General features: G+C 39.8%; 1 protein-coding gene across 1 annotated transcript in view; it reads right to left on the bottom strand.

Annotated features, from left to right (window-relative positions):
* The window catches only part of MTUS2 (microtubule associated scaffold protein 2), a 783,807-nt gene that overhangs the window by 65,800 nt on the left and 700,085 nt on the right, over positions 1 to 17,922 (bottom strand). Inside the window, exon 10 of the mRNA XM_089685846.1 lies at positions 9,039 to 9,105. Within this exon, the coding sequence (XP_089541972.1) occupies positions 9,039 to 9,105 (67 nt within the window). The remainder of the gene's footprint in view (positions 1 to 9,038; positions 9,106 to 17,922) is intronic.

Raw genomic sequence — 17,922 nt, 5'->3', positions numbered from 1 at the left:
TTTTGTTTTGTACCATGCAATCTGGTGCCGGCAAATGCACTGTGTTTGCAACACTGACATCCACTGCAGACTGCAAGGGTAGTGCGATTTGAATGCGGTTAATTCATTTTTGAAAGCTAGTATAAAAAAAACAAAGCTAAAAACTAATACAGAAAATCAATTTGGATCAACTTGATTTTTAACTGCTTTTTAACTTTAAAAAACGTGTTCATAATTGTAGCAATTAAGTACACGTGACTTGAAGGTTTCTTATAAAAACTGGAAAAACTATTTGAATTAACTTAATATGTTTAAGTACTCAACTTAAAAACGTGTTTATAATGCCAGTAATTAAGTTGGCAGTAAATAAAAATGCATTCATTTCTATCAGAAAAGCTAATTACCTCAATGCAATGTAGTTTGTTGCTTCAACTTAATTTCACCAGATATTGTCATAACTTAAAAAGCTTGATGCAAACTGTTGCGTTAATTTTTTTTGTTGAGCCAAAACATTATTTTTTAGAGTGTAAGGTCCAATTTAAAGGATAAGTTCACCTTTGGGAACATGTTACATGTTCCACCTGCTTTTAAGGTGGAACATGTAACATGTCCCCAATGCTGCAGCTGCCGCCCGATGCCCCCCCCCCCCCCCCCCCGTGACAGGAGTACAGGGAGATGTTCTCCATACTAGCTGTCAGTATTTAAAAACAGTGCAACCGTACAGGGCTTCGCCCAAAAGGTCACATCATTCATTCAAAGTGTGAATGAATGAACTACAAATCCTGACAGCATTAGAGGCTGCAAGCTTGTAGTTCCCAATTAACTACTATGGCACTGTGGAGCAATGTGGTAGTTCACCGAATCTTCCTGCGTTATATCTGCTTGCCCGTACATATGGACAATTAGATATACTGACAGGTCTGCAGGAGACCTGCATGGCACCAGCAATCTGCTGATCGCTGGTGCAATGCTTTACAGACTCCTGCAGCCAAAAATAATAAATGCACATGTTTTTACCTGCAAAATAATGTGCAATTATTATTTTTGTGCAAAAAGTGAACTTATCCTTTATCATATCATACTCAAAAAAACTTACTGTACAGAGGAGCAAGTTAGAGAATAAAAGCAGAATAATTTGTCACAGTTGATACTGTTAACCCTACTGATTTTTCATTTTGTAAAGCGCTGCGCAAACTGTTGTCCATATATAAATCCTGTATTATAATATTAATAATAATAATAATACACATTTTTTAGATGACTGGTAAACAACACCATGGTTGTTTGTAGTTTGTTACTTCATTCCTTATTACAATTTTTTTTTCTTTTTTGTTGGTCAATTATGGAAGACTCTGGGGAAGCTGAGGCATACTTTGATATATTTGTGTGTACTTTTTTGCATGTATCTTGTCTTGCATTATTGATTTTAGTGATCTGCATCTTAATCTACGACTTGGCTATGTTACTGTATATACCATTCTGACATTGTTGGCCACCATCTGACCTCCTTCATCATCTTCCTATTGTCACTGAGTTGCCTTAAGAAAGGAGACCCTATATGGCCTTGAAATTTAATTCTTTTGACCTATGTGACATCTACTGTTTAAAATACATTTTGAAAACCCATCCTTGGAGTGCTAGGGACTTCTTTCCTTTCCTTTTGATTCGCAACCATCGTGGTTAGTACAAGCACTCTTTCAGCTATATTTGGTCCAGCATGGACAGAACTTTGCAGCTCTACACAAAATTTGTTATAGAGAGGAAAACAATGTCCATTTGCAACACATTGCCAAAATTTTGCTCAAATTTAATATAGACGATCCAAAAAGAAGCCTTTCTGCAGAATGAACACATTCTTGCATACAGTACTAATAAAACAACATGGCAATGCAATCAGGGTCATTGTATGTCAATAGTAGTGGAAAATGAGATTGCTTTCACATTAACATGGCAGGGGGGGGGGGGGGGGTCAGCATATAGAAACATGACCGCACCAGTTTATCAGTGAAGCTGCACTATTCCAACTCTGTAATGTGTTTTAATGTATTACTGTCATTCATACACAGGATATTTAATCTGAGAGCCTCCTGTAACCTTGACATAGTTCCTATAAACCACAGCAGAATTTAATTTTACTATTGAACTGGACCCATCAATACAGGCAGCGTGTTTATGTTCAATATCCACTTAAGGACCAGGCCTATTCGAACACTTCACTCCTACATGTAAAATCAGTGCATTTTTGCCAAGAAGATTACTTAGACCCCCCCAAACATTATATATATATATATTTAGCAGAGGCCCTAGAGAATAAAATGGCGGCCAATGCAATTTGTTATGTCACACAATATTTGTGCAGCACTTTTTTAAATGCAATTTCATGAATTAAAAAAAAACACATACTACATAACCCAATTTCTTTTGTAAAATATCAAAGATGATGTTACACTGAGTAAATAGATACCTAACATGTCATGCTTTAAAATGGCGCACGCTCATGGAATGGCACCCAGCTACGGTACTTAAAAATCTCCATAGGTGACACTTTAAAAATGTTTACAAATTACCAGTTTAGAGGTACAAAGGGGGTCTAGTGCTAAAATTATTGCTCTCGCTCTGAGGTTATACCTCACCTGTGTAATGCAAACACATATGTGGGCGTGACCTACGTATGCATTCACCACTGTGTGCGAGCACGGGGGGGGGGGGGGATAGGAGGCATTTAAAAAATTTTTTATGATTATTATTATTATTTACGTTTTTACACTGTCCTATTACATATTTTTGATCACTTATATTACTATGACAAGAAATGTAAACATCCCTGGTGATAGAAATAGGCAGTGTCAGGCCCTCTTTATGGAGAGATCTGGGGGTCAAAAAGACCCCACATCTCTGCTCTACAATGGAAATCATTAGTTAAAAAAACACATTGATCTAATGCTTTAAAAGAAAAAAAAGGGCCTTGTTCACATCAGGCTGAAACCGGAGTTGCTCTGGTCCTCCTAGGCTATAGAGATGAGCGGAGGCCATCTTTCTTCCGCTCATCTCTGTGACCAGGTCATCTTATCTCCTTACAGGAGCTATGGTATCTAGCTGCAGCCATAACCCCGGTATTAAACATCAAAGTAATGACGTATATTCCCAGTTAGGTGGCCGGCAAGTGGATATATACTAAGGGGATGTAAACTACATGTGTTACAGTAGAAAGTGCATGTTGGTGGAACATCAAAACCAATATATTGTATTGTTTTGTTTGTTTTCTTTCTAATAATGTTTTTCAGGACCAAAACATAGAATATTATTAGTTTGGGTAAATATGAAGTATTACATATGAATATTTTACATAAACCACTTGAAGCCAGATGTTAAAGGGTTAGTGTACCTGTCTATTCAGGTTAGGGTTTTTTGTAGATAATAAAACACTGTGCAGCTCTGACTAAAGTTGAATAATGCCCTTGCTATAGGTGTAGGATATTTGCATACTGTACCTCATGAAGCCTGAATAGAATACTTCTAGGACATTGCTATGTGAGGTCTAATTGTTATTATTCACCTTCACCATCACAGGAGTGAGCTTTTTCTCTGATTTAAACCCTCTCCCTTGCTCTTTCTCTCCACTGGTGTAGTAGCTCTGAGCTCAGTGTTTGAGAGATCACTCCTGTGATGGTGCAGGTGAGTAGTAACGACTAGGCCTCACTAATGCCGACCATACATGGGTCGAATTCCCAACAAATGTTCTTTCAAAATCGTAACTTTTTGCTCAAACTGCATTAGTGAACTGCAGCATCGACTGATTTTCATGTGGCCATCGAATTTGAGTGATCTGGTATGTTGGAAATTTTTTGGAAAACAAACAAATTTCTAATCAATGATGGGAGAATCGTGCGAGAAATATAATCGAAAAAGATATGAGCATGAGCTATGGCCTGGAAAAAAAAGAAGATTCCCAGCCACAAAAATTATTTGCTGTAGCAACATGAGGTGAAATTGAAGAATTGGTTGGTCAGATTTCAAAATCAACCATTGGATTACAAATCACACAAAATTTCTGATTTTTTAAAAAAAAATTAATTCAGAATTCAACCCATGTATGGCCTGCTTTAGCTACATCCTAGCAATGTCCTGGGAGTATTCCAGTCAGGCTTCAGGAGGCATGTCACACAAAAAGGGGGAAATGCCACCAAAGGTAGGAGGGTAGCCTTATATTAACCTCAAGGACTCACCTAATAACAAAGGTGTGGGTGTAAACCTAGCGTAGTGCAGAAAACAAAAAGTAGTAGCTGCAAAGCCCATACTACCAAAGTAGGCAATAACCACCCAGGCAATGTAGCGCACATGTAAAACCACATATTTATTATTCCCATAGAGTGATATCTGTTGACAATGAAACACACAACCACTGAACATGCAATTAAAAACTAATACAGAAAAAGCAATCCGGATTGCAATGCGTTTACCATAGGATATGTAGCTTTGGACAACAGTGAGATTATGCTGATTATGCAGCACTGGTGTATTCCATGAGGAACAATCGCTAAACAAATAGGTCATAACATATAGCCAAGAGTATGGATCAAATGATCTAGAATCATAGCTCATTAAAGAGCAGTAATAATCTGCAGCTTGATATATATCATGACATGTAAAGACTAAATCATCCCGGACATTTGGAGAGCAAAAAATGAACCCTTCATAGAGTATGAAAAAAATCAATGGTCTCAAATGAAAGCCGGATATATATCCAAAGGAATAGAGATGTAAACCTGGAATTATACAGTGTTGAAGATATGTCATACTGTCCCATGTATGATGATGGAGATCATCTTCTGTATTAGGCCAATGAAAGCCAGGTATATATCCAAAAAGAGCATAACCATGATCGTTGTATTAAACATGTTGAGGTATATCATATTGTCCCATGTATGGTAATCTCCGATATTGACAGGCCAGGTAGAGCATGTATGTAGAAGAGGAGAGGCCGTGGATATTACTTCTGCTAGGGTGTATGTCAGTGTGAGGTTGTGGATGGATGGATGTTCTCCACACTCACCACCACCAGGTCACCAAAGTGATATCTCTTTTGGCCATGTAATAAACTTTGGATAATGTCCCCCACAATCTCCAGCGGGACATTATCTGGGAGTCGTGGAAAATGCAAGTATACAGGGCTCTCTAACTATGCTGGAAAGCATGACGAGTAATGCAGCGTATGAGAAGGATCTCATGAGTCTGGGATGTCGACCACGTGGACCGACAATTCCGGGTGTGATGTCAATACGTTGACGTGTTTCGTCCGCCAATCAGTGCAGACTTCTTCAGAACTTTTGTTTTCAGGAGTCATGTACATGGCCTACAGCTATAGCAAGCATGATTCAACTGTAGTCACAGCTGCACACTTTGTTTTTATCTACAGAAGCCCTGTATCTGCATAGGCATTTTTTTGGTAAAGGTGAACTAACCCTTTAAATGCGCAAATGTAACATCTTTGCTTAACCCCTTGATACTGACGTGAATTAGCAGCCTCACAGAACTGGGCTTTTTTCTGTGGGGCCGCCAACTTGCATACTTGTTTTTCTGCTTGGAGCGCACCAAGCTACAAATAAATTAATAAAAAAATTAATAATAAAAAAATAAACAAAAATACCTAGATCAAGGTTTGATCTAGGTCTGTGTCGGGGTTAGTGTTTGGATCAAGGTGAGGGTCAAAGGTCAAGATCAAAGTCAAGGGTCAGTGGTAGTTTGTTTTTTTAATTTTTAAATTAGTGTCAGTTAAGGGCAGGATAAAACAAAAAAAAAGCAAATTGTACATTATTGTTTCTGGCCTGTACTACGGGTACAAACAACAACTAACATACACACATGTGGTATCGCTGCGATAATCAGGAGCAGGAGAAAATATTTATTTGGGTTGTTCTTTGGTGGTTGGTTATGGTAGTAGCAAGAAATATACAGCTAGATTAAAAAATTTTAGTTTTTTTTACTATTTTGGGTCAATTTTCCTTTGTTAATAAAAAAAATTAGGGGATATCCATTACCAATTACTACCAAATGAAAGTCCAATTTGTCCTGAAAAAAACAAGGTATAATCCACCTGGATGCACAAAGTAGTTGCAATGATATGCATGGTTTTGCTAACACATGTCAAAGTTGCAAAATTGTGCTTAGGCATTAAGATTTGTTAAGGGGTTAATTAATGACTTTTGCAATGACATTTGCTGTTGTATGTCTTGGGTGTTTATGAGATGCCATTGCACCATTTGATGTATACTCTCTATGGAACAAAAGGTTGGGCTCTCTGATGTTGTTGGGGATTATAGTTATCAGTGGCTGGTACTCTCATCATGCACATAGCCAATGCCAAGCACAGGGCAAACAGGACTTAACCAGGAGAGATCAACAGAGGGTGTTTTGGCATGGAGGGGCTGAGGCTGCAGCACTGTAACAGAGGATGGCAAGGGACATGGGCTGCCATAGTATTCTTTTACCTCTCCTCTTAAAGTGTTACCAAACCCAGGACCCTGCATTCACTATATCTGGTCTCCCACAGTACACAAAACATGGAAAATGCAATTATTTTAGTAAAGATAAACTGCTAAATACCTTTTCTCATCAGCAGTTAGAGCAGTTTTGTGACTTCAATCAGTGTCCAGAAGAGCATTGGTTGAAGCTTGTAGTAGGAGTTTGCATTCTCTTCTGACTGTCCTATGAAGCTGCATGACCCCTGACCCTCTGTCTGACAGTCTGATTGGTCCTGTACTGATCACATGCACCCTCCCCCTCCCCCCCAAAAAAGAAAAAAAACCTCTCTAGCAATACACACCAAACAGAGCATGTGCAGAGTGCCTCCTAGAGTTCTGCATTATCAGCAAATGGATTGGGGACAGTAGAAGAAGAGGAGGATCAGAGAAGACAGGATCAAACAGCCTTTTTACACAATGCAGAGTATTAACCCCTTAGGTTCCACAGTGAGTATAACAAGCATGATTTACTGCATATACAGACTGATTTTACTGTTGTGGGTTTAGAAACACTTTACAAGGAGCAGCTTTTTTGATTGCTTGAAAAACCTGACAGGGTTCCACATGCATACACAATCAGGATGCAACTGGTAAATCAGGGAAGGCTGCAAATATGCAAATCAGAAACTAATCCTGATATTGAGAGTCAGTGAAAGCCATGTTGTGCCTGTCACCATTGTTTTACCATGTGAGGATGGGTTAGAAGCTCAGTCAGAGATTCTACAGTCATTTGTAGTATTTCCCCCATTTCCTGTATGAGCACAACGCCCGGGTTCACACTGATGCAGTGTGGAATTTGCATCGGTTTCTGTGCAATTTTACCGCATCATAATCTCACCCCATTCATACGAATCGATGTGGGTGTGTATTTTAACAACACCCTGAAATCAGTTCGCAAAACGCAATGCGCAGATTTGGATTGCAAATTTGGATCCTGCACTTTCTTGCTGCGGATGCGGTGCGATTTGAGCCATACAAAATGTATGGCTCAAATTGCAGTGCACAGAATCGCATGTAAATTACACTGCACAGAAATTGTACGTAAATTACACTTCACAGAATCGCATGTAAATTACACTGCACAGAAAGCGCATGTAAATTACACTGCACAGAAATCACATGGAAATTACACTGTATAGAAATCTCATGGAAATTACACTGTACAGAAATCGCATGTAAATTACACTGTATAGAAATCGCATGTAAATTACACTGCACAGAAATCACATGTAAATTACACTGCACAGAAATCGCATGTAAATTACACTGTATAGAAATTGCATGTAAATTACACTGCACAGAAATCGCACGTAAATTACACTGCACAGAAATTGCATGTAAATTACACTGCACAGAAATCACATGTAAATTACACTGCACAGAAATCGCATGTAAATTACACGGTATAGAAATCGCATGTAAATTACACTGTACAGAAATCACATGTAAATTACACTGTATAGAAATCACATGTAAATTACACTGCACAGAAATCGCATGTAAATTACACTGCACAGAAATCGCATGTAAATTGCACGGTATAGAAATCGCATGTAAATTACACTGCACAGAAATCGCACGTAAATTACACTGCACAGAAATCACATGTAAATTACACTGCACAGAAATCGCATGTAAATTACACTGTATAGAAATCGCATGTAAATTACACTGCACAGAAATCGCATGTAAATTACACTGCACAGAAATCGCATGTTAATTACACAGCACATAATTGCATGTAAATTACACTGCACAGAATCGCATGGAAATTACACTGTACAGAAATCGCATGTAAATTATACTGCACAGAATCGCATGTTAATTACACTGCACAGAAATCGCATGTAAATTACACTGCACAGAAATCGCATGTAAATTACACTGCACAGAAATCGCATGTAAATTACACTGCACAGAAATCGCATGTAAATAACACTGCACAGAATCGCATGGAAATTACACTGCACAGAAATCACATGTAAATTACACTGCACAGAATTGCATGGAAATTACACTGCACAGAAATCACATGTAAATTACACTGCACAAATATCGCATGTAAATTACACTGCACAGAAATCACATGTAAATTACACTGCACAGAAATCGCATGTAAATTACACTGCACAGAAATCGCATGTAAATTACACTGCACAGAAATCACATGTAAATTACACTGTACAGAATTCGCATGTAAATTGCACTGTACAGAATCGCATGTAAATTGCACTGTACAGAAATCGCACGTAAATTGCACTGCACAGAAATTGCATGTAAATTACACTGCACAGAAATCACATGTAAATTACACTGCACAGAAATCGCATGTAAATTACACAGGAATGCGTTTCGGTTCCTGTGTGAGTTACATGCGATGTGCCGCACCACATCAGTGTGAACCCGGGCTCAAACTGGAATTGTGTACAATCTCTCCAACACATTGTACATTGCCTTTCTTCCAACACGTGGGACATCAGCACTGCCCTCCACATTGCCTGTTGAGTATGACAGCTAGGATTCTAAATGTGCACTTACCCACTTCATCTCTGATTGTAGCTAGCTCCAGCTGCAGCTCTCTCTCTTTCATAAGAATATTTTCATTCTGTGGAAAAAAATGCAAAGTGCTGTTACATGGACTCCGCTGAAAAGTAGTGTAGCAACCACTTCATCTGCTGGGGGACTTTTTTTAAGCATATTTTGTAGCCTAAACTTTTTTTTTCTATTTTTGGATGGAGAGTGGAAGGTTTACAAACTCTATGAAGTTTTTATTACTGTCTGTGACTCCGCTAGGGAGATTCACCCTCTAGTTGTCCTGAAATAGAGCGAGATGGGAAGTCCAACATTTTCCAGTTGTCACCAGAACAGGAGTAGAAGTTCATTCTCCCAGTGGGGACACCTTTTCTGGTGACAACAGTCTAAGAGAGTAGAGATCTCTTTTGTGTCCCTGGATCAGCAAAAAAACAAAACAAGGCAGCGATCGTAACCATTCTACCACGGTTAGAAAACATGTTGGCTATAGATACACAACGAGGGTTATTTATAAGAAAATTGTTGCAGGAATGTCACAAGCATTTGCCACCCTCACAAATTCTGACTGCATTTTTCTTAAAGTGATTCTAAAGGAAAGATTTTTATTTTTTTAATAACAAACATGTTTTACTTACTGTACCTGCTCTGTGCAATTGTTTTGCACAGAGCAGCCCAGATCCTCTACTTTCTGTGTCACATGTCAGCAGGTTTGGCTTCTTCCCCTTGTCAAGTGTCCTCAATAGCAAGCCTCTCTGGATGCACTCGAGCAGGTTCGCTCCCAAGCCACGCTGTTTCCACTCACACACAGAGCGTGGCTTCTCTCCCTCACTCTCTCCTCATTGGCTCACTGGTTGTGATTGACAGCAGCAGGAGCCAATGGCTCTCACTGCTTTGTGAGCCAATGAGGAGACCGAGAGACCTCGGAGAGCCACTACTCTCATGCACATCAGTGGATCAAGATGGGGCTCAGGTATGCATAAAGAGGGGCTAGAGGAGAACTGCAGCCAGAATGGTTTTTACCTTCATACATAAAATGAGCTTGTAAAACAGTTTGTAAAGACAGGACATTTGTATTTACCTTACTACATCTCCTGCATTAAGGATAAAAATGTCCCAGTAGTTGTATCGTCCCCTCACCTGCCTACTTACCCAAGTCCTATCTTGATCAAGCAGTGTGCACATCTGCAGCAGCTCCTACTGCTGCCTCTCACATCCTGGGGTTGTGCCGCGCTGTGTGTGGCTTGGATACACACATCCTAGTTCAGGAGCAAGCCCACCTGTGTGCCACCATAGGAGCAGCTTCCTATGTTGGCGAACAGAGAAGAAGAGCCGAGAGCACTGGCAGGGGCCCCCAGAAGAGGAGGTTTTGGGGTTGCTCTGTGCAATACCATTGCACAGAGCAGCTAAGTATAACATGTTTATTAGTTTAACAAAAAAAAATTTATCCTTTACAACTTCATCCTCAGTCAGGAAAAATACCACATTATGTCCACTAGATGGTGCTGACAATCAGAGAAAATTACAGTATGAAGCAAAATATGGTGAGAATTTGTGAAGGCTGGGGAAATGCTTGTAATATTGTATCTAATTTTTATATAAATTGACCTCTAAAAATGGAATACACCTAAACTAGCCTTATAACTGTCCCCTCCCCTCTCCTAACACCTAGGTTAATTACCTGGGTAAGAAAGATGAATATTCTTAACTATTTTCAGGCCACTTTGGTCTAGTCACGTGATACAGCTTCCCTGTGTCAGCCAGCATGGATTCAGGGGAGAGGAGGGAGCGCCAATGAAACAATGAAAGTGTTCTCTCCTCTCCCCTGCAGTTGCTACTTGCTAACATGTGGGATTGTGTGACCGCACTGGAGCAAGTTGAAAATAGGTAAGTATAAACATCTTTATTACCTGGGTAATTAGCCTAAGTGTTGGGGGGGGGGGCAGTTTTAAGACTAGCTACGTAAATCCCCTTTAAATTGTATCTATAGAAAGTTTGTTGGTGTTGGATAGAGAAAGGTAAAAGCAGAACTCCGGGCAAACACTTCTTTACATGCCCTTGTTGCTGGTTTCCTACCTTCACTGAATATGTCATCCATCTTCTGGTTCACTCATTAGTTGCTCTGAAATATCCTATTCATTTTCAGCTCAAACTGTTAATTCTCTTTTGTCTCCTATTTGTAAGACCAGTGGCTGCTATGCCTCCTATTCCCCAGCCATTGGGCTTGGCACATCCCTTCTGTAGTTCTTTCTCCAGGAAGAAGTGATGTAATTCAGTCCCACTTGCAGTGGTGGGAAGACCAAGACTCACAGACACATTCAACATGTACAGGCCTAGTGAACCCACCCACATTCACTACAATTCCAATTCCAATTCAATACAAATAAATGTGGTTGATGGGAACTGTAGTTTCCTTTTACTGGAGTGAGAGAGGAGAGGATATTATGTAATACCTACAGTCCTCCTTGACAGAGCAGATGCTGTTATCTTTTGAACTTCAGAGATGAGGTCATGAAAATTCAATTATACTTTTCTCCTAAATGGTAAGGATTTTCAACATTTTACTAACTTTTTAGTGTTTTGTGTAGGGGGTTATACTAATGGGTGATTTTTTTGCCTATCACAGAGTTAATTCTTTAAGATCACTGCCTTTTATTTGGGGACAACTAGGGGATTTGACAGTGTGTCTAACCCTTTATCACTTTATCCGAAACTAAAAAGAAAAAAGGCTTACCATTAGACACACTTTTCACTGGGTTTGTTAAAGTGATAAACAATTCAATGTATCATTTTGTGTAACATTCAAGCTTCATGACATAGGTATAATAGCAGAGAGATAGTATTTGTATCTTTCAGCCGATACTGCTTTCAAGCTGTACCCTCAGGAGGAGTACTCAGGTTCTGTCCTGTCACCACAAACCATCACAAAAGATTAAATAAAATCTGGGTAGAATGGTTAAAAGTGATCCTGTGAAACAGGGGCGGACTGACAACTCATGGGGCCCCCTGGCAATAGGAGATCATGGGGCCCCTGTGTCTTTCCCACACTCAAAGCACACCCAAAAAAAGCCTACAAAAAAGGTAACAGGGGCATTTCATGGGGCCCCCTACTGACCCCGGGCCCTCGGGCATTGCCTGACTGCTTGAATAGTCAGCTTGAATAATAAGTTTTATACTTATCTGTTTGAAGGGTGTTGAAACCTATATGGCCTGATATTTCCGTCAATCTCTATGCGACTTGGCCCAGTTCACATATCGCATTGCATGAACCAGCTTTTTGGCTTGCGATTCTGAAAACAGAATTTACAAGCATTTCAGTGTGTCATGCATAGGGCAGCCTATTCACTTCAATGGGTTCCCCTATGCAGGTTTGTCACCCAAAAGAAGCTACTGCTCCTTTTTGGGCTACAAGCTTAGCATGATTTTTAAATGCAAATTTTAGCTCAATTGCTGTTAGATTCTGTTGTGCGATAAATGCAGCAGAATCGCATTGCATCGCATTTGGGATGGCATTAATAATAATGGCACCCAAATGTGCGTTTTGCAGCAATTTGGAATGTGCGCAGAATCGCAGTGATTCTACCCACAATTCCAAATCACTTACCAGAATCTGCATCTGTTCACCCCTTTCATGCTGTTGCTGTGACACATTTTCTTTTTCTGTACAATAAAAGCAGGTGTCACCTAACCTGTTTTGGGCATAGCTACTATTTAGAAATAAGAAGGAATTACAAAGTACTGAATATGAAGTGCGCCTTATTAACGAACTGCGGTCATATCAATTATCTCAAAATGTCCTACAAGTGGAAGACGAACTGATCTGTCTAAGTCAGTTTATGATATTCCAAGAGAAATGCTATGCAATGTGAAGTACATCATCGCTAATCCCTGCTTTAATGTTCACAGAATCTATATACTACCACATAGGCAACGAGAGTGATTACCTTTTTAAAAACTGAAATATAAAAAAGATGCAGAGTTTATTTTTAGTCTTGTATCTGTGGAGATAAAAGAAGCTCATCGGATCAAAGATGTGGGAGGCGTAACATACCGCTAATAGATAATCACCACTGGAAAAGAACACTCAAAAACCAATAATATCCCAAAAGGACCATTAGCAGCAAACTAACGAAGGGCCATACTTTGTGAGCAATGCAGAATCTTCTTCCACTCCATTAATTTTGTATTATACATATTATAAGACATTATTCCACAATAGCTATTCTTTCGTAACCACTTGCCCTCCAGAGGATTTACCCCCCCCCCCTTCCTGACATTTTTAGCGATACGGCAGTGCATTATTTTAACTGACAATTGCACGGTCATGCAGCACTGTACATAAATGAAATTTATGTTCTTTGTTCCCACAAATAGAGCTTTCTTTCGGTGGTATTTGATCGTTTTTTATCTTTTTGCGCTCTAAACAAAAAAAATTACAATTTTGAAAAAAAAAACAATATTTTTGACTTTTTGCTATAAAACATGTCCAGTAAAAAAATTAAAAAAAATAAAATTTCATCATAAATTTAGACCAAAATGTATTCTGCTACATGTCTTTGCTAAAAAAAAATCTCAATACATATAAATGAATTGGTATCCATGAAAGTTATAGTGTCTACAAATGGCGGTATATATACTGGAATTTTTTTCTTATTTTAATACTAGTAATGGCGGTGATCAGTGACTTATAGCGGGACTGCGGCGGGCATTCTGACACTAGGTGGAAGCTGACTAACTGCCACTGACATCCCAATGACTCTGAACAGTTATCAGTGCTAATAAAAAGCACCGACACTGTACTAATGACACTGGGCAGGAAGGGGTTAATATCTGGGGTGATCAAAGGGTTAACCGTGTGCTGTGCTGTATTTTACATGTGCTGTGCAGAGAAATACACTGCAGCATGTTACTGCTGGCAGGAGAGAGACCTGTGTTGTTTACACACAGGTCTCTCCCCTGTCAGTGCTATTCAGTGATTGCCGGGTGCCGGCGGGGAATCTCTGGGTGGGACCCGGTGATTGACAACTGTAGCCACCACTGGCAGTGTGGGCAGGGTGCCACGTGCGTGTGCCCTCTACGCGGAAATGCAAATCAAGTGTATATAAGTGATTTTGCGCAGCCCTGCCGCTCTGTAGCAGTATTTCTGCTATAGGGTGGCGGGGAAGCGGTTAAATATTATATACTCCCTATATATGTTATGTGATTTACATAATTAGTCTGGTTGAAAAGTAGACACAATTCCATCCAGTTCAACCAACAGAAGGGAAGAAAAAAATTGGATGCAATCTTATATATACACAATCCTATACCCACTGTTCATCCCAAGAAAGGCAAAAAAAAAACCCAATAAAGCATGATACAGTTTTCTCAAACAGGGGAAAAAATTCCTTCCTGTTCCCCTTAGAGGCAAATGGATATACCCTGGATCAACTTTACCTATAAATATTAGTATCTGGTTATATTATGTGCATTTAGGACAGAATCCAGGCCTTTTTTCAAGCTGACCAGAACCAGCTCTTCAATTTCACATGTTCATAGCTCTTACTGTGAATAAGCCTTTCCGTATTTGAAGTTTAAATCACTTTTTCCCCAGATGTAAAGAGTGCCCCTTGTCCTCTGTGATAACCTTAAACTGAATAACTATAAACCAAATTCACTATATGGACCAATTATATGTATTTATTTATATATGCAGATCATATATATGCAGATCATATCCCCCTTTAATCTCCTCTTCTCAAGATTGAATTTATTTCCTCTAATCTTTCCTCATAGCTGAGCTCCTCCATGCCTCTTATCAGTTTGGTTGTCCATTTCTGCTCTTTCTCCAGTTCCCCAATGTTCTTTTTGTGAACTTGTGCCCAAAACTGAACTGCATATTCCAGATGAGGTATTACTAATGATTTGTATAGGGGTAAAATGATGTACCTGTATTTCTCTCTGGAGTCTATACCTCTCTTAATTCAAGGATTTTGCTTGCTTTGGAAACCGCAGCTTGGCATTGCATGCTATTACTGTAGTAAGTCTATGATCTGCCAGAACAGTAAGATCTTCCATCACCATTGACTCCATCCTACAGTAGTATGTATGTTGCAGGCATGTTTTTTGCCCCCAAGTGCATAACGTTACATTTATCAACATTAAATCTCATTTGCCACATAAATGCCCAATTAAACAGTGCACTGAGGTGGCTTGTAAGTTGGAGACATTTAGGCTCTACTTCTATACCAATTGTCGTTGTTCCACTGTAGACACTCTTATCAAAATACTGCTTCTTGTCTGGCACATTTGTCTACCTTACCACTGTTCCTGTACTGGCCAATGCCACCATCTCCAGCTGCTTCCTTTCAAGTATGATCCTGCTCCTTCACAATCTGTACAGCTAGATATGCTGCAATCAGCTCCGTCAGTGACATCAGTACCACTGCTATATTTTCTTTTAATCATTCACGGTTTAAGCCCTGGTTCACACTGGTGCAACTGGTCATGCACTTTGACAGTTCTAAATCGCATAACAAGTTGCACCCCATTGCCAGTTCCTATTGCCTCATGTCAATTATGCAATTATGAGAAAGGTTCCTGAATTACTTTTTGCCGATTTCATTGCAACTTGTATAGACTTCTGTTATATAAAGACACAAGCCCCAATGAAATCAGCAGTGCAAATCTCACTGATATGCGGCTTTGAAATCGCGTTGAAATAACAAGGTTTCATAGCCTCAACAGTGTGAACTGGGGTTTAAGGTAAATTAGATTTGGGCAGCCCTAAAGTCACCCAACCACTTCTAAATGTGCTGTGCTTGTGCTGCGCCACTCCACTTCCACCTTGGTGAGCCCTGCACAGTTTGTTAGAGATTGGGGATCATGTATTCTACGATCTTCTCCACTAAAACTGAACCTGGAAGTGCTCAGCTGTGAGCACTTTTGGGAACAGAGCTATCAAAATATCAGCATACCACCCAGATTTGCCATCAGTTTAGGGACATCCTGGCCTCTGTCTTCTTGGATGAGACATCAAGGCTATAAAAAAAATCTGGATGCCTCCATAAAGAAGACTTGTCACTATCACATAGGCGGGTTATCAGCCTTCTTGTGACAGTAGTAATAAAGTTAAAAAATGTGTAATAAACAATGAAAATATAATGAAGCAATTAGAATAATTAATAAATTAAAAATCCCCCCTTACATGCTTATACACATGAACAACTGAATGTGTGTGTTCATTCTTTTGAATTTTTGTATAAAAATGTGCTGCTTCCAGGTTCATACGGATGCTACTGTATCACATCGGATGAAAGGGAGAAAGGTTAGTTTGTATCACTTTCTGCTAGGATGGGGATGTCTGAAATGCTATGAGAGGTTATTCAATTTTGGGAATTTGGTTGGGAGATATAATGAATATGAGGGAGGAGTTAGGCAAATGGACGTGCACAGTTCGGCTCCGAAGCATGCCTGTGCTCTGTGCCCCCATGGTGCACACCTTGCTATGGAAGCATGCAAAAAAAACCAGAGGATTCTGGATCAACTGTGGGTATAGGATTACAACTTTTTTTTTTTCTATGGTTGAACTGGATGGACTTTTGTCTTTTTTCAGCCAGACTAACTATGTAACAGAGGAACAGAGAGCGCCAGCAGGGGACAACAAAACAGAAGGTAAGGACTGCTCTGTGCAATACCACTGTACACAGAAGGTAAGTATAACATGTTTACTACTTTAATTGCAAAAAAAAAATTGTCTTTACAACCGCTTTAACTAAGTAGATTACAAATCAAAATCCACAGAGAAATACACTAGAAATATTCAAAGAATGCAACAATCCCTTCTGGATATAAAAGAAATGTTGTTTTGCTATGTGCCAGAGGGAAACAGGGAGATGTCTATGGAGGATGAAACTGAAATCTGCAAAAGATTTTCATTGCAATCCAACATTATCTCCATGTGGCTTACAAACAAAAGAATGAGGGAATAAATTTATAGTTGATCACATAATCACTTGTTAAGCGTCGCCATCTTTACCATAAGTTACTAGCAAAAAAAAGAGAAATTCTCTTTTTTTGCTATTATCTCCATGTGACCTTAATTAGCTACCGTACTCCTGGCACATGATACTGGTTATGGAACGCCATAAGTATCCCTTTAAATCAGTGGTTCTCAACCTTCCTAATGCCGTGACACTTTAATACAGTTCCTCATGTTGTGGTGACCCCCAACCATAAAATTATTTGCCCAGTAATTATAATTCATGAGTGTCGTTTTACCTCCAATACTGCTGCTTTCAACACAGTAGCTGCTTTTAACAGAGCAGCTGCTTTCAACACAGCAGCTGCTTTCTACACAGTAGCTGCTCTTTACACATCGGAAATATGTGTTTTCTGATGGTCTTAGGGGACCCCTGTGAAAGGGTCGTTTGACCCCCAAAGGGGTCGCGACCCACAGGTTGAGAACCACTGCTTTAAATGATTGTGTGTAACACCTTAGTGCTATAAAATATTGTACATACTGAAATAACAATGACATGTGTCAGAAGAGGCAGGTGGTCCCTAGGGTTGGTGTCACCCGGTGCGGTAACACGTGGTGTCACCCCTCCAGAGGTGGGTGGTCCCTGTCGTGCACACACAGCCTGGCTCTTCCCCTCCCTGTGTTCCTGTCGCACCACCTGGACCAGTGTTGCAAGATCAGTTAACCGGACTCCGATCCATTAGGTTCAACCTATACGGGGTTAACTGATCTTGCAACCCATAGTGATCTGTGGGATCAGCTTCAACGGTTTGCAACTTGTAAGGGGTTTACTGTGGCAGCTCTGTGCTAAAGTCGGAGATCGGCTTCTTCGGCCTGAAATCGGCACATGCGCAGTTGATTCAGGGGATACACATCTTCATGGGATACTCATTT

Source organism: Staurois parvus, unplaced genomic scaffold (genome assembly GCF_062004578.1).
Source record: "Staurois parvus isolate SC_StPar_1 unplaced genomic scaffold, SC_StPar_1.0 ptg000387l, whole genome shotgun sequence".
In the NCBI taxonomy this organism is placed as follows: domain Eukaryota; kingdom Metazoa; phylum Chordata; class Amphibia; order Anura; family Ranidae; genus Staurois; species Staurois parvus.
This window is presented reverse-complemented; position numbering and strand designations above follow the sequence as displayed.